General features: G+C 48.5%; 1 protein-coding gene across 1 annotated transcript in view; it reads right to left on the minus strand.

Annotated features, from left to right (window-relative positions):
- Positions 1 to 537: 537 nt before the first annotated feature.
- LOC8038473 (arylsulfatase B-like) overlaps positions 538 to 25,791 on the minus strand; it is a 41,622-nt gene continuing 16,368 nt past the window's right edge. Inside the window, exons 7-9 of the mRNA XM_040221661.1 lie at positions 13,033 to 13,323; positions 6,221 to 6,678; positions 538 to 693 (exon numbers count right to left, since the gene is read on the minus strand). Of these exons, the coding sequence (XP_040077595.1) occupies positions 538 to 693; positions 6,221 to 6,678; positions 13,033 to 13,323 (905 nt within the window). The remainder of the gene's footprint in view (positions 694 to 6,220; positions 6,679 to 13,032; positions 13,324 to 25,791) is intronic.

Below are 25,791 nucleotides of genomic sequence, written 5' to 3' on the forward strand. Positions count from 1 at the left end.
AAAAGTCGGGTTGGACGACGCGATGGCGGCCCACGACGGACCCACGTTGCTTCGGACGAGGAACCGCTACTTCGGAACTGTGGTTCGTGGTACCGGCCACTCGTTGTTCAAGCGCAGAAAAGCGAGGGGAAGAAATGTAAGTACAAAACAATCGCACGCCAAACGGTTCACGCAACGCCCTCGTCGTCTTCGTCTGTTTCGGACGCCCGAAACGCGGAGGAAAGAGAAAAACGTGTGAAGGGAGCTATCGCCACGTGACTTCCGGAAATTCTCTCCTCCGCGTCTACGAACGCGTGTTTCGGTTTCGAGCACTTAAGTGTTTCGGATTTATTAAAATATGCGTGACTCTTTAGGACAGGGCGACGATCGGTTACGTCACAGCGGTAGGGGCGGTTTCTATACGTTTACTCCGCCCGGCGACGGAACGTGGCGTCACTTTTGCTCATACATGTGTTTCACGCTTTAGTCATTCTCTTCATCACATTGCACGTGAATAATAAGACTCGTCGCCAATGTAAGATATAATAATGCTGATTTTTATTTCTTCCGCAAGCCAGTGACCTCGCTGTCCATGAAGGGCACCCATACGTTGCAGTGCAGGGCAGGGTTGGCGGCCGGCGACGGCGGCCTGTTCAGTGGCGGCTTGTTAGTCAGCTGAAACTCCTGGAGCCTGTAGAAGAGCTTTGCCAGGAGCTGCAAGTAAATATTGACATTTTAAGTTGACTTGGATTTTTAGAGGCCATGCAGGGTAAGTGGTAGAGACCAGATTTATTGAATTAGCGGCACTTAGACTATGGGCCCTCCATATCCCAATTTTCTTTCGGTGGCAGCCGTAATGATTGTTTCAGTACTTCTGAAGAATAGAAAACAGTTCTTTGTGATTTAAGAAAAGGCTTTAGATGACCGGCAACAATGACTTTAAGCACCAGGACAACTCAATGGTCCTTACTTTAAAAATTACATGTTTTAATGTCTCTAATGGAGGCAAATATATTTCTGCCTGACTGATGCCTCTACCCTCCCCAGTTAAGGGCAGCGAACAGGATGTAAATTTCATTAAAGCGCTGAGGCACACTCATGCGCCAAAGACTCCTGGTGATTTCAGGCGCACCTTACATAAGCTCAACGCAAAAACAAGTAAAAGAAAACACATAAAACATGCTCAACAAAAAGGGACACTCTAGTTTGAATAAAGCTGTTAATATTCACACAAAAAAGAAATACACATCATCGACAAGTTAAGGCCAACACTAAGTCGTACGGCACAAAGAAATTATAATAATTTAAAAAAAAACTTACGTAACAATAAATTGTTTTCCACCTAAAACGGAGCGTAGCTGGCACTCTCTAGGTGATTTGTGGCCGCTGAAAAATTTGAATTCTCCGGGACCCGATCCCGAGAGCTTTCAGAGACTAGCGGAGTGCTTCACCATGTGAGCTAAGAGCTATCAGTCAGTAGAACAAAGGGATGTTAACACTGGCCACCACTCTATATAATAGCCCACGAAAGGCTGAGATTAGTCGGCAATGGTTTGCGGCACTGTGCCTACACCTGCGACCGTGTACCACCTCAAAACGAACGAAATGCTAGGAAGACGTATTCAAAACATTGCTGATATGCTGTCTATGTATATAATGGCCGGCCAACGCCACTGGGACGCGATACTGCCATTTGTCATATACGTGCACGATACTGCAGTTCATGAAACCCACGACGACTCCCGATTTTTTCGTCTGTATAACCGTTCGCCCCCATCATTCCCGAGCGGAACTTTTCTTTCACCTACACAAAGACGTCCAGCTTTTGCTCATTGTCGCTGAAATGCTGTGTCGGACAGAAGGAGCGCGCCAGCTTAATCGGAGGGGTTCTCGCTCGTCACAGCAACACCAATCTCTACCTTACAACGCCACGCATCGCACTGCCGCCTTTCTGCTGGAGATTTGCTTTTAACTTCTGTTCCAGTCAGACACCAAGGACGAGCAATCAAGCTGCAACGTCGCTGTGTGGGCCCATACAAAAGTGTCTCCCGAATCTCCGATGTCACGTACAAAGTGGAATTTCTCCAGTTCGTGTTTGACTGCCGTTGAGCGACTACAGACATTGTCCACGATACTCGCGTAAAGCCATGATGCCCACCCTTCACACCATAGCGCCATCGGTAATTCCCATTAAACACCCAAAGCCTTTGGTCGAGATGACGTACACATTTCCCCAGGCTAATGCCACCAAAAAGATGAAGAATGGCTGTCGCAGGTGCGGTGGCGGCGTCAGCGTTGACGAGCCTGCTTTGACCAGATTGAATTAAACCCCGCAATTAAGAAGGTATCTTCTCTGATTCCCAGTCATCGCAACAATATAATAAGCTTTAGAGAATTCCCCAAGGGTGACAAGAAGATTTAACTAAGGATAAAAATGCTTCCAACTGAAACGGAGCGCAGCTTTCGTCCCCTAGACGATTGGTGGCTGGAAGTAGCTTAGAAGACGCGTGTTAAGCCTCATTATAGGTGAAAGCCAATTCATTCCTACGTAAATCTCCTTCACCTTGGGGACTTCCTCTAAAACTCAGAACACTAAATGAAAAACTAATCCCATCATGATCCGTCAACTTAGCTTCCCACCGACTTCCGTCCGAGTAGAATATTCCATGGCCAATAGTTTTTGTTCCAAGCACTTCTTCCTTACGAGTCATACAATGCAGCAGAAAGCAAAGTGCACTAGCGTTTGCGTAAATGAGATTTAAAAGAGGAGATACTATAAGGCGCATGAGCAAAGGAAGAATTTTAGCTGAGTTTTAGGCCTTGTTCCCCCCCCCCCCCCCCCCCCCGTTTTTAAGTCTCTTCCCCTGCCCTCTTGTTTGTTTTCTCCTTCTAGGTACACTATCCCCCAAATCACCATCCTCCCCATACCAAATCACATGAATTCCGACAGAAATGCCACACACCGCCAGCAGAGAGCCAAACTCATAACCCAAAGAAATCAACGCTCTTTCGGCCAACAACTACGGAAGCCAGCTACGATCGCAACAACAAACACGGCCCCACTGCGTCTCACTGCCCCCAGACCATCGCTTCGCTCACTAAAACGTACAATCATGTCTTCTCAGCAGAATATCTGGAAACACAGGCGGTCTGCTTTGACATTACCACGCCCATCGCCAACTCCGACGAGGACACACCTCCACTGCAATTCTGAGTGACTCCCAAAAGACAATCAGTGCCTTTCAATACAGTCATCTTCCAAATCACATGTCGCGCGAGCTCCGCGCCACTCTCAGAACCACTCTTACCCCTCACTTCTATATGCACTGGACTTTTTGACCACGCTCTGATGCCAGGCAACAAATAACTACATTTTCTTCCCCGAGTCACATCCATTCTGGGACCTGTGTTTGACCAGCCTTAATCCGATGAGCACCAACTACAACGTACCGAAAACCATCGACAAAGCGCCAATATACTCCTGAGAACTCCGCGAAACTAGAGGCCCCTTAATCACCTCCCCCCCCCCCCCCCCCCCCCTCACGCTCTCCCAGCAACAGACCGCCAGCCTACGTCGACAGGAGACTTACACCCAACCCTCCGCACACCATATGCATCTCTTCCGAGGGGCTCAGGAGACAGCAAATGTTTTTTCCTGGTCACCCCAACAACAATACTGGCACTGCCTCCATGCAGAGTCGTATATAGAGATAGTTTGGACATTCATTGGGAAGTATAGGAGGCAAATGGGGGAGGCGCCATTGTCCAAAAGCGGGCTGGGCGTGTTCTAGGGCGCGTTCACAAATTTCCTATGGGACCAAAAAGAAGCCGCGGATAATACCCTGGCAGTGGTCGAGAGGAAAAAAAAAATGCGTGGAAGTAACTCTCGGTGTCCGGAAATGTATTGCACGTCATGATTCGATCACGGCACGTGATCCGCACCCCGAGGCGCCGATGGTCAGTCATCTGCCGTCCAAGCAAAACAGAGTTCGAGCGGCACATTTGTTTCTTCCAACTTTTAACATGATCGTATCGAAACATCACGTGGAACATATTTTCAACCACGAAGAGTTACTGCAGTTAACTTTTAGGCTCTTATTAAAAGTGTTTCTCGCTACCATCGCTAGGGAATTATTTTCGATTTCTGGTTGGCCAAGAGAGCACATCAAGCCCTCTTTCGGCGTCTGGTGCACGCGCTGGCTCTGCCCGTTTCTCCCACTGACCAAACTTTCTCTATCTACAGCTCTGCCTCCATGCACAGTCATCCATCCGCTCTACATTTTCCACACTCCCCTCCCCCTCCCCCCCCCCCCCCCCCCCCAGGTTCTGACCCACGACTTCGCAACTGTGGCTGTTTCCAACGAATGATCAATACGCTCCCGCCATCTTTAATGCCATTCCTCATTACATGGCCACAATCGAAGTTGACCTGAAAGCATTAGATGATGCTGCCAGCCCTCTTTGATCCCCTTTTCCTCACCGCTCTTTTACTGACCTCCTCCTGGATGCTCCCTTGATACCCCCAAATAAGGGTCATTAAATATGTTTTCTCTCTCTCTCTCTCTCCCTCTCTATATTTTTATATTTAAACCCAGCCGCATGTCTGACCATTAAAATGAACCTACATCAAGTGGGCGGCAATTTTGATCGTTTTTATCCAAAGATGCTTGCCTCGTGACGATGAACGCATCGGGGCTATACACCAGTATCCCGGGTAGAAACGGCGCAGCGGAACGTACTAAAGCGAACAAGCCCATCAAATGCGAGGACTTCCTATATTTCAACAATCTGACATTGAAGTTGGATATACATATTTTAAGCTAGCGAAACCGCAATTGACAAGTAAAGAGCTCCAATTTACACTAACATTGACCAGAGAAATCTGGGATTTCCCTTTTGACAACCTGTCAGCTCCGACTGAACGGTAATTAGATAATACATTTAGTGCCTGGGAATAGGCAGATAAATGATAGCCCAAGATCTAACACGTTTTTACTCTTGGTATCCTTTCATTCGAGTCAAATGGGATTTGTAGGAAGCAGAGACTAGTTTTTTGGAAGTCAAAACACAAACTAAGAATACAACACTGCTCACAGTGAATCTCTGTCGAAAGCCGACAAATTGCTACTCACAGTTTACTATGACAGTTCCACGTTGCCCTAAAACGAGAATATTACTTGATAACAGTATCGAATGTTAGTACGGATCTCTAATGAACACCAGATCCTATTTTTAAAAGTTAAGACTTAATTTAGCTTTTATGTTTTATTTTTCAGTCTACTTTTTGGTGAAATAGGTAGCACACACACAAAGCATGAGTTAGTTCGCTTCACCGTCATGGTACCGGTTTGAAACATTCATCAAATAAGTTTTGAAGAATGCCATAGAGGTTTTGATGCCATATATTGTTGGGACGTACGAAAGCATATTAGCAGGCGGCAATAAGAGTTATGTTCACAAATGTTCATGGTCACGCAATGCAATCAAGGGCCGATTCCGCGTTCGGGCTAACTTTGACACTTTCTGTAGAGTTCTTTAAAAATTATTTTCAGCTTGGAAACAAAATACTTAATTAAAAAAAAAGGGATCTCTGAAAAGTTTTCATACGATTGGGGTTTATTCTAGACGTTTCCTTCCTTTCTATTTATAACTTTTTTTAAAAAGTTTTCCACGGTTGCCAAGTGGAGGTAAGCCTAGCGATCACTCTTTACAGCTTACGTCTTGCCACAGACCCAGTAAATTTTTATTATTTTCAAATAATTCAAGTGAGATCAGTCACAAAAAGCTGCACGTGCCTTTGTTTTATCCAAAACAGCGCACTACATGTATATCACTTATAGTTGCCCTTCAACGTTCTTGAGTCACCAGACGTTAAGGTCCTTCTGGATGATGTGAGGTCACGTCACGTGACAACATGACGGCGCAGTGTGATTCGATGTCCCGATGTCACGTGACCTTACCTGACATCACGTGACGTAATAGCACGTGACAAAGTGATGCCAGGTGAACCCATCGCTTGATATCTTGATGCCAATCACGGCGCACCATGACGTCACTTGACATTGACGTCATGTCTGCACGAAGGTCACGCCGCGTGACATCAGGTAATACGCCGTCATGACGTCACGTTTTGTTCAAGGCTACATGCGAGTACGGACACAAAAGCCAAAGAGCTCTTCTTATGAACAATATCTGCATTTAAACGTCGAACGCCTTAAAAAGAAAGAAACTCAATGGTTACCTTTCTTTCTGTGGAGGCGACATTCCTGTATTCACAGGGATCTTGCTCGACGTTAAAAAGGCAAGGTTTTAATCTCGGCCGACAAGTAGCGTTGGCGTTGTTGGGCTTCGTGCCACACTCGACCTGGAGCACGTCGTCTGCCCAGCCCACCTTTGCGGACCTTCCAATGGCCCAGAGGGCCTTGTGGACGGCGCAGTCGGTAAACAGGGCCTTCCTGAGCGCGGCCGACTCCAAGTAGGGATTGGTGGCGTCCGACTCGATGGGTTCGTACCAGTCGTCAAATTGGTCGGATGAAGACGCCCCGAGAACCAACTTGTAAGGCCCCACGCGAATGGCGGCCAGCTTCCAGCGGTAGTCGATGTTGTAGAGGAGTTCGGTCCGCGGTGATGGCCGGTCATCCACGAGAACTGTCCACAGGTCTTTGCCGTCAATTGAACCGAGGTCGGTTATGTCACCGCCTGCGCTTCATAAAGAAACATGCGGAGGTGAGCTGTTTCAGAATGCTGGTGAGACAGATTGAACGTGAGTCAGCGTTTGGTAACGTAAAATAAGGGCTGCGTCGGAAAAAAAGAAAAGAAATCGGCGGTTCTTTGCAGGTGGCTGCAAATAAACTGAGACGCCAACCAAAGTGTTGCACGCTCTGCTGCAGAGCGTATAAGCACAAGCATTGTCCACCACTCTTTAAAATTTGGTCATTTTACGAAAATTACATTGTCAGGTGACGTCGCAATTTGTCTGCTCAATTTAGTGGAATATTGTGACGTCACGTGGCATAGTATACTTAGCATCACATGTTACAACCACGCCACGTGACACATGACAATGTCACGTAACTGTGCCATCCTAGAGTCACGTCATGCCACAAGTTTCCCGCAGAATATAGCGGAAACATTTTACCGATAAATTTAGCTTATAAGACGTCAGTATATTGGGCCTAGCTGTGGTGTGGACAAGGTTCACGTGACGTAACGTTTTGTGGTACCGTCTCTTCACGCGACGTAACGGTATGAGGTGGCGTCACACCGCGGGACGTTATGTTACGTCACTGATTCCCGCTGTACAGCCAAAAAATGTACAACTTAAATTTAGTAAGGAATCAAGTCGGATGGCCTTACAGTGCGACATAACACTGTGATTTCCCTATAAATTTCGAGGGCCACACCGCACATCATAAACACACCGGACTCTGTGTGAAACCTCGCCAATGGCAGCCATCGATGTAAAAAGAAGTACTTTGTGTTTGACGCCACCACTACAGAAGTTAAACTTTATTGGCGCGATTGTTCTATCTCCTGGATAGTCAGGCGATCCATACTCCATTTCACTAGTTGAACGCATCGCTACTAAAGGTGCAGGGGCGAGACCGGTACTCAAGCATTGGGAGAGGAGGTGAAGGAGGAAATCACCCTTACCCGGACTCCTTCTCGGGTAACCCGAAGTCGCTTTTGACCCTTTCGGAGATTAGCCCGTCACTAAAAAATGACACAAAAGCGCCTTTCCTCTCTTTGCCGCCGGAGGCTTTGACTGCACTGCAGCACTGCATGCAACTGGTGAGCAAGCGTATCGATATACCGGCAGCAACATGGCGGACACTATACTACGTGTACATCTTTCTAAAAAAGCATTCATGTTCAGGGATAAGACAACCTCTTTCAACCCCACTGACTGAGGAGAGTCTTTCACCGGCGTCCCTGTTGGCCCTAACTGAGCGGACTGTTGAGTTCGATAGGCGCCATTTTAGGCACTGCTTGAAACTAAACTCTTCGTATTTTTCGTTGTTTATGCATTTCATGATGCACATACTTTTTGGAGGCCATGGAAAAAGCATTCTACATCATTTAAAAGTAAAATCAATCAACTAGCTATTTTTTTCGAAAGTATGTGCGCAACAAAACAAATGCAACGGTATATGTATGGTAATGAAATCGCACTTCGAAACGTTGTTGGAGTGTTAAAGCATTTAGTGAGTCGACGTTTCGTCTTGAGACAGGCCTTCTTCAAGACTGGTAGCCAGAATCGGTTACAGAGTTGTTTTCGGTTTCCACCGGGTCGCGTCGCCTGTCAGACCACGTGTAAAAATGCCCAAGTAAAATTCCAAGTAAAAAACGCTGCTGTACTCCCTCCCACTCCACGCCCGGCCGCAGCAGACGACGCCAGCCATCGGAGCCAACCAAAGGCCGCGTCAGATTTCGTGACCAAAAGTGAAATAAGCGCACACAGTAAATCAACGCCAACGCGCGTAGACAGATCCCCTGCATTAAATAAAAATGACTGAAAAAAGCGCACACAGTAAATCAAGCAAACGCTCGGCCAAAGCACATAAAAAAATCCCCTGAAACAAAAAGAAAAAAAAAAAAAAAAACTTAAATATAACAGTGCTGACCACAGTCCCAGAACATTCAACAATGAGCAACAGGTGGAAGATGCCTGTTGAAGGTCATGACCCGTTGACTCATCGACAGGTTAAACAGAAAGGTACACGGAAATTAAAAATTGTTGGCCTAGTTGGTTCATGATACAGTCTAGAGGTTTTTGCGCGACACAAGGGACAATCACAAGCGAGTAACACGGACAAGCGCAAAAACGGGCACGGAAAAATTCAAGGGTCGAACTAATGGGATTGAATTAGCTACAGTCACTCCGCTAAAGGGCGATCAAAGTAGATTGCATCCACAGATGACATTATACCTGGATCTTCATTAATACCGGCCCGGGTGGAATTAAGATTTTAATTAAGATACGATTCTCTCTGCTCGCGATCACGGTTGCTTTTGAAATTGGATTGTAAAAAATGTAACGTCCAGTTTGTCAAACGTGTGTTTGGGTAAAGCCATGTGTTTTGAAAGGGGGAGTTTGGGAAATGAATTTACATGCGCCCTGTGATTGTTAAACCTCAACCGGAAAGCTGTGCTGGTTTGGCCCACGTACTGCTTAGCGCAGGTGCCACATGTCAGGAGGTATATCACATTACTCGTGCCGCAGTTTAAGTTTCCGTGGATTATGTAGGTGAAATTGGAATTCGTGCTCTCTTCCATGGTTTTAGGTGTCACGTGTTGACAGACCTCGCAATTTGTTCTTCCACAAGAACGACTGCCAGTGCTTTCAGTGTAAGTTGTCTTAGACCTAACTATGGCGTCCCTAAGATTGCGTGAGAAGTGTGTAGACTACTCGGGGAACGGAAGGGATAATCCTTGCGAGGCGTTCACTTTGCTGTACAATGTTAAAATGTTTTCTTAATATGGGTGCGACATTCGGAGACTTGTTGTTGAAAGTTAGTACGAGGTTCGCCCGACGCTCCTCTGTCTGAGGGCTCCGCTCACTCAACAAGAGGCCACGATCAAGGACCTGTGCCTTATTGATCGCATCGTCTATGATCGTTTCCGGGTACTTCTGTTCTTCCAGGACTTGCCGGAATTGATCGGTGCTTGTTTTAAAATCGTCGTTGTTTGAACATATACGTTTAAACCTATGAGCCTGACTATAAGGTATGCTATTTTTGCAGTGCCGTGGGTGGCAGCTGTCGTAGTGCAAGTATTTCTGACGACCCGTAGGTTTTCGGTACAGTTGGGTGGCCACTTTAGAGTCATTAATTAGCACTCTAGTGTCTAGAAAGGTAATTTCAGATTTTGAGCAACTACTATTTAACCCGCATGAAGTCTCGAGAGAGCTGTATAAAATGTCAGTGCACATGTGAACAGTGTAAAGCAGAACAACGACGTAGCAATCGTGCCGCGAGAGCCGACTGCTTGGGTTTCAAAACTTTTTTTGCATGCAATTAGTTTATAGTTTCACAAGCATATATATTTTCAAAGATATTTAAATATACGCAAGTGCTATTAATGCTGCTTAACGTACTTCAAGCCAATTCGAAATGTATCTTTGGGACGCGTACTTTTATCGCAATGGTGGTGTATTAGAGCGCAGCTCTTCGGGGCCCGTTTCCGGCTTGAGCGGCGTCGCAGTCGGCGTTGGCGTCGCCGTCGGCGTAACCGCGAGGTCACGTGACCCCCCGAAGTCACTTAACCCAACTAGGTCACGTTACCCCCGAGGTCACGTGACCCCTTAGGTCACGTGACCCCCTGATGTCACGTGACCCCCTCAGGCCACGTGACCCCCTGAAGTCACATGACCCCCCTAGGTCACGTGACCCCCTTGAGGTCACGTGACCCCCTCAGGTCACGTGACCCGACTCAGATCACGTTACCCCCCTGAGGCCACGTGACCCCACTGAGGCCATGTGACCCCCCTGAGGTCACGTGACCCCCTTGGGGACAGGTGACCCCCCAAGTTCACGTGACCCCCCCGAAGTCACGCGACCCCCGAGGTCACGTGACCCCCCTGACGTCACGCGAGCTCTTTTAGGTCACGTGACCTCAAGGAGTCACCTATCCCTTAGTACGCTTCCATCTTCCTCCTCAAGAGCTGTGCTCTAACCGGCGTTACAGGGAATTGTAAACGGCTTTCATTTTTTGTGTGTTTTTAGATGATAATCTCATGAGTGCATTTGAAATGAGTTTCTAGTGTTATAGGATTAAATGTTTGCATTTCAAGATATTTTAAGTGTACATGGCGCAAACATTTGAATACTATAATTTTAATGTATATTTGATCATGTGCTTGTATTGCGGACCAAACTATTTATAAATTCTAAATAAACTTGGAGAAATTTCAAACGTATTTCTTGCTGCTAAGAGACTGCCCGCTATAAATACAGTCATTAGCATCTATCCATCCATCCAGGTAAGGGATACCAGGAACTTGGCGGAGCTGGACGGAATGATGCGTCGAAAAACTGTCGTGTGCGGCGAGTCGGAGCAGCCATTTCAACGATGGTTCGTACGTCGGATAGGGTAGCTTTGTGACGCATGTGTCTCGCGATTTCACCTGTCACCAACTGTGCGCCGAGGAACTTAAGGTCTATTCACACGATACATCTTGTTGGCGAATCTTGTGTCGCGAAACTAGGTTTCAGGAAACAGATTCCCCGTCGGAACGCGTCCGAAAAAATGGCGCGCCTCCGAAAAAAGTGGCGCGTGTTCCTCGCTTCTGGAGCAAATTTTCGCTGAAATCTCACCGACGCCTGGCAATCACCCGGAGGAGAAACGCGGACGCTGCCAATGGCCGCTCGACTTCGCTATGACGTCTGACGTTCGAGGAGGAGCGAGCTTTTGGAGGACTCTGATTTTTGGCCGATTCCGTATTCGAGCCAAAGCCGAAAAAAAAACAAAAAAAACATGGCGAGCGACCAGCGGAGAAGCGGTGCGCCGTTGGGTCTTGGTCCTACTCGGTTGCAGGCGTGTGAACTGCGCTTTAGCAGTACGGGTTGGTGGCGCGGTGCATATTCATCAGCAATCGCGACGAGTGCAAGCACCGCATATAAACGTGTTGGCTGGGGTAATTTCCTTTTAGCGATGCAAGAATGTCCGAAATGCTTCGAGATCATTCGCCTGTTTTTTGACGTTCGCGGTCTTTCCCGGGTTTGGCAGGACTAGTAAGCCCAATGAGCCGAATCTGATTAAGTTTATTGAGTTGCAATAATAAAGCAGACTGTCTTTTCACACTGTGCGTACTTCATATCATTTTGATACGAAACGCTTGATATTCCCGTTGCAGATGACAAGGTTTGGCGAAATTCTCGTGAGCCAATACGTGACAGGGTTCGCGCGTCAAGCTCTACGTGTGAACAGGCCGATTTCGCAAAATCTCGGTTTCGCTAAACTGTGGCGCGTTGAGAAGATGCATCGTGTGAATAAGCCTTTAGGGAGAGGAGAAGACGATAGCGCGGGGGACGTCTGAAGGGTGAGTCTTTCTTTCGACTTATATTAGTGGGTGGAGCCTAAAGCTAGAAGCTTTTTTTTTTCTCCACTGCACTTGTCGAACGCGTTAAATTTCAAACCAACGGCACCAGGTGTTTGGCTTTTGCATACGCAAACACCTTCGACGAGTGCAGTGAAGACAAAGGCAGCTATGCACCGTAAAACTGATTGAGGTGAATATGCAAGCGCGAGTGGGGACTTAAGAATCCACAGCTATGGCTCGAATGATTAGTGGGTAGAACTAAGACTAACTGCTTTTGCCTCCACTCCACTCAACCCAAACGCCGGACGCCGGCGTTCCGCGTTATAATGCTTTCGACGAGGAAACGTGCGGACAAAGCTTTAGGTCTACCCACTAATCATGCCATCCACAGTTCCACGTTCTGATGTCCCCACGCTCTCTTGTATCCGCATCTCTCTAGGCGCATAGTTTGCGTTGTAGCCACTTCCTTGTCGTGCAGAGAATTTCTCTTTGAGGGTCTAGATTTAAGAGATGGGGCAAGTCAAACCTGGACGAGCGCACGCAAATTGAATGGTGGACCCCTGGACACATCGGTTACAAATGCTCATGGGTACGTTGTCTCCTCGGGCGAAAAGGCTACGGGCGGAGAGGCAACACGTGTATGATAACCAGGCCGCGATTGGCTGAGTTTCCAACATAACCTAAAGGGGCAAACGCGGGATAAAACTTAGACACGAGTGCAGCGTCAACGTTCCGCTGAGGCTAGTGCTCTCACTGATAGAACGGGGATTCCAGGCGAACTCTAATGCTGGACTCGTGTTCAATCCGTGCTCCGTGTTCGCCTTCTTAGGTGAAGTTTAAAGTTCAGCACAACGAACTTGTCATTTAAGGGGAGCTGGAAGGCATGGAGACCCTCGACGCTTTTGCCGCCTCCTCGCACTTTGCATTGTAAACGCGGCCATAAACAACGTGACCCAAATCAAACAGTTGGAACCACTCTCACATCTAGGCACACTATCCTTTTTTCGGCTCACCGGCTGCCGAATATAGCGTCGGTAGCCAGTCGGTGACGTGGATGAGCTGGGAGGCCACGCGTCCCTTGGGCAGCTTGGCGCTCCAGAGGAGGCCCACGGCGCGGACGCCGCCTTCCCACAGCGTCTTCTTCGTGCCCCGCAGCGGCCAGTTGGAGCCCACGCCCTGCTCCACTCCCCCGGCTGCACCGCCGCTGTCCGAGGTGAGCAGCACGATCGTGTCTTCCACGATGCCCTTCCTTTGCAGGGCGCGGAAGACGTCGCCCACCGACTGGTCAAGAGCGGCCACCATTCCTGCGTAGAAACCGAAACAACAGACACGTGTTTCTGCCCCCTGTCACATATAAAACACCCCGAAACTTCGATTCCACGTACAGCGCAATAGCGTCGAACTGACAGCACCAACTTTTACGAGAGGCTTGATGGCGAGGGGATATAACATGTTAAACACCTAAAGGACTTATCAAAAACTAGAAAAGAAAATCACTAAAATTTTGCAATAGGGCAAAAAAAAAAAATACCCGATTACTTATTTACAGTGAGTCATAAGTGCATGAGTTATTTTAGTAAGTTATACGATTCGGATATGAAGCCGTTCGTGAATGTTTGCTCCTTCGGTTCAACGTCAGTGCGGTGTACGCCGAACTGAGGTTTTGGGGTGTCATATATGTGACAAGAGGTGGAAAAGCTACACAATGTTTTTTGAGTGTGGACCAAAATAAAGATAGTACAAAGTGAAAAGCTTGCTTTTCGCCACGAAAATCTGAAAATATAGCGTACTATTATGTATCTCCTTTCCTTCGAAAGCTCTCCTCCTGTTCACTTCCGCGGTACCTCAAGCCCAAAAGCACGTCAGCCGGCCCCAGCTCATGCATTGGACACGAGCACTGCGTTACTCGGACGCATGCATTCGCAAACAATCAATCCGTTTACAAACATTTGGTTTCGCCTTCGTGGCCAATCAGTGCCTTGACGGCACTTATCAACATTTGCGAATGACAGGTGTGCTTAAAAAGAATGGTGGAAGCTTGTGCACCTGAATCACGTCACGACCACGTGATTTCTCATTTCGGTTTTGACTTGAGGATTAGAGGAAAGGAGGAAGAAGTTCGAAAACGCGTTTCATGGCTGTCGCGGATAATATAAGGTGAAAGAGTGCTTTGTGCTCATTTGGTCTACCTGCCAGTTTTTAAAAGAACTGTGGTGTGAACTACGCGTGGAATCCGAAGATTGGAGTCTCATTCGTGAAGCAACTCGTCAAATTGAGATATGAAAGAGCTTGAAGCTACTGCTTACGCCCAAAGAGGCCCTCTTGGGTCTCTTTTGGCGTCCGCGAGGGTACCTAGCGTCTTAATACGGCATGCAAGGTCGTCTGCTCTTTGCGCACGCCGTGCGTTCGTTTACCCTTAAGATGTGCCCATTGGCCTTTGTTTCCTCCCGGCCTCGACTAATGACGACCCGAGCTTGGCTGCCTCGTAATTTCACCTTCTCTACGTGTTGTCTATGTTGCCACTCGATCGGTGTGCCGCTATTTGCGTTCCCAGTTGCCAAATACGCGCTTCAGAATACTTGCTCGCCGTTTAGTCCCCGACAGCTTGAGAAACGTTGGGTGTCGGGGGTCCTAATTGAGCATGTCATTATCGTTCCACGGCCCATTAGGTTGCGTCATCAGCTCATAATAACGCCGGAGCGCTACTCTCAAATCAGACGCGTAAAGAAAACTAGCCAACGCCCAGCGCTTCTTACGCCTTCAGTGATTAGCCTCGTAAACAATCTTAGAAATACAAGAATTGTTTTTTGTCCAGGAGAGGCCAACCTATTATCTAATAAGATCATATAGAAACAAACAAGAAGCTTGTAAGAGTATATATACTAGGTTATATAAGATGTTATAACTACTAATAATACGTTTCTAATAACTTCTTATATTTTTACATAAAGAAAAACCTGCATCGCCGCGAGGCATGTAGATGGGTAAGCGTGTTTGTACCTAATTTACGATAAGGAAAGATTGTTTGTCTTGAATGTCCGTCTTTCCTTATCGCGAGGCATTAATGCAAAAAGTGGGTTACATTGTTGTTTAGGAACACCTGTCATAAAAAAAACGCACTTTATTTCTTTGAAGACTGTAATAGAATATAAACCAACACTACTGAGCATCGGAGAACATTTAAAAAATTTGCCTCGAAATAAGCGACAGTATGAGTGTGACAAGTCTAGGATCTGATTTTGTTTTGGGTGATCTGTTCTTCCAGACACTTAAAAAGGTTTATGCGAAAAATATCGCTATTGATTAGTCGTTTACTGTTGTAGATATTGTACAGTAGCGCCACTACCCTAGAGGGCGCCACGTGTTTGTTAAGTGGGTTATAAATAAAACCGCCGGGAGCGAGCTGCTTCTTCTTCGTCACCGGCTCTCGGACCCTGCGTGTCGTGTTCCACTACATGGTGTCAGAAGTGGCGGCCCGCTCCATCTTGCGCCTTCCAGCCGACTGCGGCAGTCTCGATCCTTTCGACGCCGACGGCTGCACTACGGAACGGCCAGTGAGGAGCAGAAACCTACAATGACCTCAGCCAGCAGCTTCGTCGTACACTGTTAGCAAGTCCCGTGTATTTGGCGAATATTTGGGGTGAAAAACACGCTATTTATACAAATTACCATAAATTTACACGATGAGTAACGGATAATTCGTTCAGAAATCATGCGAGGTTGTAAAAAACGTGTTTTGGTTCGGTCATACACGCATAACCGTGTAGCCGACCTCGATAACACGCATCGCCCCCGGCGACGACCGCGGCATTGCCGGCTATCGAAGCACCGGAATGCTTGGGGACACACTTAGAAAGGACCGTCGAGACAAATGCCGCGGAAAGAAACATGTCTCGGAGACAGATATGCACCAAAAGCAATTGCGCCATGTCGCAGGACGTTGGCGAAACCCGCGCTTATAAGCGCGGGTTTCGACTCATGACTCATGACTTTATTTGTGGTGTGTAAGAAACTATTATCAAGACCCCTAAACTAAATACAAACATGGGCGACATGAGGGAAGCCGCATTGCCATCGACCAGAAAATGGCGGCGAGCACCGCGAGCACGGTATACCGTGCTCGCGGTGCTCGCCGCCATTTTCTGGTCGATGGCAATGCGGCTTCCCTCATGTCGCCCATGTTTGTATTTAGTTTAGGGGTCTTGATAATAGTTTCTTACACACCACAAATAAAGTCATGAGTCTAATTATTCGTTCCAAACAGTTAAAATGGATATAAAAAGCGTGTCCTCGATGTGAACACGTTACACTGCAGCTGGTTTCGTTTTTGCTTCAACCTTCAACTGCAAGCGATCTGGCCACGGCGCAAGCGCAACGCCGATGTACGCTGGTAGCAAGCGCCGGTTGGTTTTCGTTGTTTTTGTTTGACCGGAGAAAATCTGGGAAGTACGCATGTCGCCGCTACTGTTTTGGTTTGACGGGACGCGAGAAGCTTCGCATAGAGCATCGGAGTTTGCGAGCACATAGTGAAGACGTGACCGGAGAAGTGTCCCTGTGATGTTCCTGGAAGACGGAAAGTAGCATTCGTAATCGTCGTGTGTGCTTTGAAAGCGAAGGGAGTCACAGGGTCCACGAGTTCGCAACCACAAGCTAAGGTTCACGACAGCGCGGCGTTGACTTCGGCGATCTCGTTCTGTTTGGTGCAACCCGGCGATGCGAAAAAGAGCTGAAACATTCGTCGTGTGTGGAGCGGTGCTTTGTATTCCGGGTCTGTTTGAACCACACTTTTAACACGGAGCGCAAATTGTTTGTTGCGTGGTGGAGGTTCAACGGGTACAGTCCCGTCGTCGTCAGCTGATCCGGTCCAGCTGATCCGGGAGGACGCAGCGAGCGTTTTTAAAAGTAAATCTTCCTTCGTTCCGTTTCAAACTGTGGAAGTATCCCGACACATACCGTGAGTAAGAAGCAGCGGGCGTTTTCAACAAAATTACGTTGTTTTAATCGAATAATGGACTCCGGATTGTTGTCTTAAATCTGCCGTTTTTTATGCTTCGTGTTGGACTGCGTTTGCATAGCGACGCACACCGCTCGAGTAGATGATTCGGTCCTGCAACGAGTTTGTTGCGCCAATCATGCGGCGTGAATAAAGTAGGGCAAGGTTTCCTACCTGCCCACAGATGCATGTACTGAGGCCATTTTTTATGTTGTGAACGTAGTGCTCTTTCTTTATTTTGGAAGACGCGTTGGTGCATTTATTATGGTACAATTACTTGAGAGTTGAGAAATTGGAGAGCGAGCAAGCTTTCCCAACTTTGTCTCTTTCTCTCTGGCACTGCCCTGTTTCAGTTTCAGTAGGCATATCTACTAGCAGGTACAAACTGCTCTAAAGCAGGTAAAAAACGGGAAGCTTAGGACGGTGCGGCCTCCGTGTTTCGCGCTTTTCGCAAGGTGACAGGGTAAATGCTTTTGTGAGATATGCGGAATACGCAAGCGATTTTGTTATGCCCGTCGTTTGCGTCTCTCCAGCAAAACGAATAAGATGATCTACTACAAAGGCGCAATCAAAAGCCAAGATTTAATATAGCAGTCGTTTGCTTCGGTGATCCGTGTAGCTGTATTTTACCCTGCTCTCTGCAACACCGTGTCATGACGAAGAGCTGGAACGGTCACGGTTTGTGCTGGCCTCCCGGTTGACAGAAACCCGCGTCGCCCGCATCGGCACCGAGTGCGCTTGGGCTGTTGATGCTCAAGCCTTTCATCCGCGGCTTGTCGCCAGCTCATCCTGCTGCTCAACGGTGAGGAAGCGGCGAGAGTAACCTCGGAAGTGAATGTAAATCCTCGTTCATTCGGTTATCCGGTGTCAAAGTGTGGAAGATGTCCAACGTGTAGTGAGGGCGGGAACTACGAGCGTTTTGCCTTGCTTTTATAACCGAAACCAGACCAACGAGATAACTGCCTTGCGTACTCTAAAATGACGGAAGCAATAAGTTTCAACAGGTCGAGTACGTCACCGGGGATGTAGGCGAGACGGTGCACACTGTTTAAACGCTTGCAGTACCCACGAGTGGTACCAGGAAAGCGACGTCAACAGAGAAGGAGCTCGCGATTCAGCATAATGCACTGCCACGGGCCCGTGTATCTTCAAAGTTCGGGGTGGTGGCAGTATAAAAAAAGACGCATCAGCGCCCCACACCAGTGTTCACGAATAACACCGGTCACAAACTCCCAAGCCCCACCGCTCTTCTCGACACCGACACGACATACGACAACAAACTGTATCAAAACGCCCCAAAAGTGAAGGCGTCTGCTCCCGTACTGCAACTGCTGCAACTAGCGGAAGTGAAGTGTTGGGCGGATTCCGGATGTCCTTCACAAAAATATGTAAAAAATGCTTTGCGCAAAGATAATTTTCATTTAATATTGTATACGTAATAAAAAAATCCCAATAATTTGTTTTCCATCTGATTCAAGCTAGTCGGACTGCTCATAACACTGGTCAAGCAAGAAAATAACAAAAAATTGAACTTTTTCATGACCAGTTTAAGATTTATTGTTAACATATCGTTATTTATTGCAACGGACTAACATTATAAATTTTGCCTCCATACTTTTTAAATGCAAACAGTTCTAACACACGGCTGTCCATTGCGCCGTGTTTTGTGTATTCTTCTATAAATCTGTAATGGTCAGCGACCAAAGAGCTCACCCGCACATGTCAAGCTTATATGCGCCGCGGGGAGAAATGGATATCGAGTAGGAAGTGTCGGGCGTAGTGTCGGTTGGTGTGTTTCTGTACATGTCGGTGCTGTGTAGCTGTGTGCTGTGTTACCTGCGTTGTATGTAGGATTGCTGTGCAGTCGTGGTCGTCGTGGTCGTTCGCAGTGTTAACAGACTCTTTTTTTTTTTTTAAACAGGCTGCTAGAAATCTCGATAGGTGGCGCAAGTTACCGCCCGATTCTAAATAGTTTGCTCAGTTATTTATCCATGTGAGTTTGGCACTCGTTTTTTTTTTTTTTTGTTGAGCGGTTTGTTGAAGCTACTGACGCCGCCGACCGCCGACAAGCGCACGTACGTACCTTTGCAAGTAGCTACGTCCGCCGCTTGGAGACTTTACTGTGTATAAAAGACATCGAACGAGAACTAACGCGCCCTGTGTGCTTTCAATTCGGCTGAAAGGCGCGCGGCTCGCTGGGCTCGTCTCTCGCCTGTTCTCGGCCGCTGGCCGCCACGTTTCATAAGGAACACGCTCGAAACGGGTTTGCGGAACGCAGACACGGTGTAGCGTGTTAAGTTTACACAGCACCTCATGTGTAGACGAAAAACACAGATGGCCTCGTGTAAAACGAACACGTTTCGACGTGTCCGCTATGGGACAACGGTTTACACGTCTGGGCGTGTTATTTTTGCTAACACTGTACAGCCGCCGCTGCCGTTCGATTTCAAGAATGCAGGTCATTGGCCGCAGTGGATCCTGCGGTTCGAAGACTATTCTTTTGCTTCGGGGCTCTACACGGCAAAGGATGAAGTGCGCACTCGGACGTTGCTGTACTGCATGGCATCTCAAGCCCGCATCGTCCTGACGTCACTCGGGCTTGGCGAGGACGAGCTCGGAGACTACGCCAAGGTCAAGGAAAAGTTCGACAGCTACTTCGTGCACCCTGTGAACGAACTGTACGAAAGCGCGCGTTTCCACAGACGTTCTCAGCAGTCCGGTGAGTCAGCGGATGCTTTTTGCACGGCACTTTGCAACATGGCGAAGCGTTGTAACCACCGCCCACCGGAAGTCGCGGACCGTCTGATAAGGGACCGCTTTGTTGTCGGGCTGCTCGATACTAAGTTATCAGACCAACTCTGCCGAAACTCGAAGTTGACGCTCGAGGAAGCTCTCGTTCTGGTGCGTCAGCATGAAGATTCTGAAACAGAACGAAAACTCCGAGAGTCAGCGGTATCATCGGGGACCACTGCGCCGAACATCGATGCGGCTAAGGTGAAAAGGCACCACCCGCCGAGACAAGCGCGCGCACAGGCAGCAAGCGGGTCAAGTCCCTCTCTCTGTGTCCACTGTGGACGGTCTCCTCATTCGCGCACGGAATGTCCAGCGAGCAAGGCTTCATGCAACCTGTGCCACAAGAAGGGGCATTTTGCAACCGTTTGCCGCTCAAAGAAAGGCAAGTTGGCATCAATTGAACTTGGTGCTGTCAGCACGGCGACCCGCCCCAGAAGCAAGTTCGTCGAGGTCAAGGTCAACGGACTTCCCCTGAACTTCAAGGTGGACAGTGGTGCTGAGGTGTCCGTCATTCCAAGTACGTTTTCGGGCATCCCAGCACATCTTCAGCGTCCGGAAGGCGAGCTGACAGGCCCTGGTGGGCACCCGCTGGAAGTTCTAGGAACGTTCATGGCCAGCTTGTCATGGAAGGACAAATGCGTGACACAGAGGCTTTACGTCGTCCGTTCTCAGACATTACCTCTTTTGGGGTTTCCTGAGATTCAAGCCCTTGGCGTCGTGAAGTTTGTGGACCATATCCCGGAAGTTCCTCTGTGCCGAAACGGGGTAAACGTCCCAGCCGAGCTGTTTCAAGGCCTCGGGGAGCTTCACGGTGAATATACCATCAGGCTACGACCTGACGCGGTTCCATTCTCGTTGGCGGTCTCAAAGAGAATTCCGATTGCGCTGCGAGACACCGTCAAAGCAGAGCTGGATAAAATGGAGAAGGACAGGGTCATCCGGCGGGTCCTCAACCCAACGCCGTGGTGCGCTGGACTTGTTGTAGTCCCGAAGTCGTCGGGGGGCTACCGGCTATGTGTGGACCTTACCAAGCTAAACAAAGTGGTCCTCAGGGAGCGCCACATTCTCCCTACGGTTGACCAAGTCTTGGGCCTTCTCGGCGACGCAAAGATCTTCTCGAAGCTTGATGCTACATCGAGCTTTCATCAAGTCAAGCTGACAGAAAGTTGCCAGGAATTGACAACTTTTATAACACCCTTTGGGCGTTATTGCTTCCGCCGTCTGCCTTTTGGCATCGCATCGGCGCCGGAGTATTTCCAGCGTGTGATGACTCACATTTTGGAAGGGCAGGCAGGCGTGGTCAATATGATTGATGACATCTTGGTGTTTGGTCGAAACCGTCCTGAGCATGACCAAAGCCTAAAGGAGGTGCTGCAGCGTCTGAGCAAGGCCGGACTGACGCTCAACAAGTCGAAGTGCAAGTTCGGCGTGACAAGCGTCGACTTCCTTGGTGTCGTCGTGAACGAGCATGGGATTTCACCGGACCCCAAGAAGTGTGAAGCGGTTCAACAGATGGAACCACCCGTCGACGTTGGAGGCGTCCGGAGACTTCTGGGAATGGTGAATCACGTGGGCAGTTTCTTGCCACACTTGTCGGACACGACTGCACCTCTTCGAGCTTTGCTGGGCAAGAATAGCGCCTGGACCTGGGGACTCGATCAGCAGTCTGCCTTCCTGAAGCTGAAGAAAATGCTGTCTTCAGAGGTCTGCATGGCAAGGTACCATCCGGCGCTGGCTACTATTGTGTCCGCTGACGCCAGCTTGTTCGGACTTGGTGCTGTGCTCCTGCAGGACCAGTGCTCAGGAGAGCGAAGAGCAGTGGCTTTCGCGTCTCGGACCTTGACTCCCACTGAGCAACGGTACAGCCAGACCGAAAAGGAGGCCTTGGCGGTCACTTGGGCGGTTCAACGTTTTGATGAGTACGTCTGAAGCTTGCAATTCTTGGTAGAGACGGATCACCTTCCCCTGACGTCTTTGTTTGGCAGCATGGATGTGGATGTCCTCCCGCCACGGATTCAACGTCTCCGCCTCAAGTTAATGAGGTACCAGTTCAAGATACTCCACGTTCCTGGCAAGCTGTTGGCGACAGCCGATACCCTATCCAGGGCACCGTTGGGACAAGCGTCAGCGGTGGTCGGCGCAATGGAACTCTTCGTGGAGAATGTGGTTCATGGGATCCAAGACACGTCGCCCGTTGGACTCGACAGGCTTCGTCAGGAGCAGGCTAGAGACGGCGAGTGCATGGCGCTCGTGAAGCACTGCAACCATGGTTGGCCCGTAAAACCCAAGGTGGGAGTCAACCTTCTGAAGTACTGGAAGCACCGTGGCGAGTTTACAGTGTGCGATGGGTTGCTACTCAAAGGGAGTCACCTAGTCATCCCGTCGTCGCTTCAAGACGAGGTCCTCCTGATCATCCACGAGGGTCACCAAGGTATGAACCGCTGCCGCGCTCGAGCGCGTGACTCTGTATGGTGGCCAGGAATCAGCAAGCAGATCAAGTCTATGGTGGAGAACTGCGAGCAGTGTGCGACTACACGAGTCCAACGTGCAGAGCCTCTCTTGCCATCACCTTCACCCGAGCTGCCCTGGCAGCAGCTGGGAATTGACGTGTTTCAATTTAACGGCCAGGACTTCCTAGTGATCATTGACTACTTTTCACAATACCCTGAAGTGATCACACTAAGAAGCACAACGTGCTCATCAGTGGTCGAGGCGGTGAAAAGTGTAGCGGCACGCTTTGGCATTCCAGAGCTCATCCGAAGCGACAATGGCCCGAAGCGACTATGGCTTCAAGCACGTGACGAGCAGCCCGCACTATCCTCAATCCAACGGGGAAGTTGAGCGCGCGGTCCGGACGATCAAGGGCCTCTTCTCCAAGAACGACGACCCTTTTCTGGTGTTACTGGTCTTCAGAGACACCCCTGGGCCGTCTGGGTTCAGCCCCGCGCAGCTGTTGATGGGACGACGGCTTCGGACGAGCTTACCGAAGCCGTCAGAGAAGCTGAGACCCGAGTGGCCATCGACGGAGGTCTTCCTCAATAAGGACAAGGCAGACAAGCGTCGGCAGGCCACCGACTTCAATCGTCGACATGCGGCGAAGGAACTGCGTCCGCTCGCTACAGGCGAGGATGTCTGGGTCACGGACGTTTAGTGTGGTGCCAAGGTTCTGAGCGAAGCACAGCGACCACGTTTTTACGTGGTGGAGACACCCCGAGGAGTTCTGCAGCGGAACCGGAAGCATCTGGTGCCGTACACGCCTCCAGTGGCGCCTGTTCCAGAACCTCCTGATCTACGGGAGTCGGACGAGTCACTTGCTTATGGACCTCTTGGTCTGCGGCAGCGGACTCTCAGCCGTCCAGCAACCCCTGACGTCGTCAGTCAGAGACCCTTGGATCCTGAGTCTCAAGTAGTTCAGAGGTCTCGATATGGTCGGGCGATAGTCCGCCCCAAAAGACTCAACCTATAACTGCGGTCTGTGTTACGAGAGATGTACTCTTTCCAACGTTGTGGTGTTGTTGTGGTGTTGGGAAGAGTTGATGGTTTTAGGGTTTTAGGTTTTAAACGTCACCGGTATCTTCTGTCTTTGTTAGAAGGAGAGATGTACAGTAGCGCCACTAACCTAGAGGGCGCCACGTGTTCGTTAAGTGGGTTATAAATAAAACCGCCGGGAGCGAGCTGCTTCTTTTTCGTCACCGGCTCTCGGACCCTGCGTATCGTGTTCCACTACAGATATCACCTCAAAATTATGCATAAAAATATTTCTGCGTTCACTCAGTTTCTCCTAGTTTAACTCCTCTTTCATGTTAATGACACTTGCTCTAGGTTCATATTTGTGTATTACAAATGTAGCGGAGGAATTTTGTATTTGTTAAGTTTGCCAATTAAATAAGTTTGATGCGGATGCAAGACAACCGAAGCGTATTCAATGCACATGACGAAGAAATCTAAGCATAACGTTTCCTTAACTTGTCTTGAAGTCTGCCAAAGATTTCTTCGTTTAAATTTAGCATACATATAGCCTTCAAAACTATCATTTCAACATGTCTCTTTTTTTATAAATCACCCAGATACTTTACACTTCAGGTAACCATAAATATTTTCCTATTTAAGATGTAAGCAGAAGTAATAACTTTTTTTCGTTAATTTGATGTTTTCGCATTTTTAAACTTTTAAATTCATCTTCCAGGTATCATACCATACAGGAAGTTTGGCTAGATCACTTGTAAAGAGTGAATAATCCTATATTCTTCTTACATGTTTTTATAACGTTATTGCGTTCTCTTATATGATCTTATATGACCATATGCGTTTATTGGACCTAATCATTTCTTATACATACAAGAGCATTCACTAGGGTGTAGCCATTTTCTATGCGGGCACCGTCATCTTGAATCGAGGAACTTGCGCTATCCGGAAAAACATCCATTTTGCTCTCGCCACGCCACTGGGTGAAATTCGCCTTTTAGTAGTTGTTGGATAGCCGGGGTTGGGACGACGAAGCGCATAGAGAGCGGGAGCTCGGCATCTCGTGCGGGTCTTCGGGCGGACTCAAAACGTATCACTTCATAGCTGAATAAACCCACCTATACTTTAAAACATGGTGTCAGAAGTTTTGGGATTCGTCAGCTATCTTCGACGCCAGAAGTGTGTGGCCCAGACTACATCGTTCAGACCCAGGCCTGCTCATGACGCAATCTGGACAAGCCACCTCATCGGTGCAAGACACCTCCTCGATGCCATATCAGCTCAGCGCTCCTGAACCTTTCAATTTTTATCCGGAACAATGGTTGACCTGGAAGCGCCACAGGGAGCGTTTTCGATCGGCATCTGGATTGCACGTCAAGCCTGAGGCCGACCAGGTAAACTCTCTCATTTACCTGATGGGACCTAAAGCGGAGGAAATTTATGCGACGCTCAACATTCCGACCTCTGAAGCTGAGGACTATTCAACCGTCATCCAAGCTTTCGAGACACATTTCATTGTCAAAAAGAGCATTGTCTACGAGCGAGCTATGTTCAATTCTCGTATCCAAAAAGATCGTGAACCAGTGGCGGACTTCACCACGGCGCTGCACACACTGAGCAAGAAGTGTGAGTATGGCCAAATCAACGATGAGCTTATTTGCGATCGTATTGTCGTTGGTTTTCGCGATAAACGACTGTCCTTGAAGCTGCAAATAGAGAGTGAATTGACACTAAAGAGAGCAGTTCTTCTCGCGAAGCAAACTGAAATAGTCGGAAAACAACAGGAGGCCCTCAGACAAGAGGATGCCACGCAACCTGATCAGGTTCAAGTCTACCACCTCAAGATATTCAAGAGGCACACCTCACCTGTAGAAAAGCACAGCATGACAGCAAAAATTCTCAAGCTTGCTATTGGTGCGGCAACCATAACGTTCATCCACGAAAAGACTGCCCAGCATCAAAGAGCAAATGCCACAAATGTGGAAAGCCGGGTCACTTCGCAAGCATTTGCAAGTCGAAGTCGACCTTCCTGCATCAAATCTCAGAGCCTATAACTTCGGGGCACCTTGACGAAAACTTCTACTTCACAGGAACCGTGACGTCCTCCGGCAAATGCGCACCATGGCGAGTCTTGCTTCGTAGTGGGAGCGAAGATGTGAACTTTCGTTTGGACACTGGTGCTGACGTCTCTGTCGTACCGGAGCACTTTGTATCCAAACTGCAAGACCAGGGCAGTCTTCGACACGCGGATAAAGTTCTTCTTGGACCAACAAATGAACGCCTGCATGTTCTCGGCGTGCTGCAGGCAACGGTCACGTTCAAGGACTCTCAGACAACGGGCGCCTTCTATGTAACAAGAAATGTCAATGAGCCACTGCTCGGCTTGAACCTGATAGAAGCCCTAAACATCATCCAACGAGTAAATCAGCTGTCGACTTCAGAAGCTCTAGATCCAATCAAGGAGTACCCCTTGCTTTTTAAGGGTCTAGGGGAAGCTGCATACGTGTGCGAAATAAAGCTA

Source organism: Ixodes scapularis, unplaced genomic scaffold, assembly GCF_016920785.2.
Source record: "Ixodes scapularis isolate PalLabHiFi unplaced genomic scaffold, ASM1692078v2 PGA_scaffold4__175_contigs__length_147842914, whole genome shotgun sequence".
NCBI classification, from domain to species: domain Eukaryota; kingdom Metazoa; phylum Arthropoda; class Arachnida; order Ixodida; family Ixodidae; genus Ixodes; species Ixodes scapularis.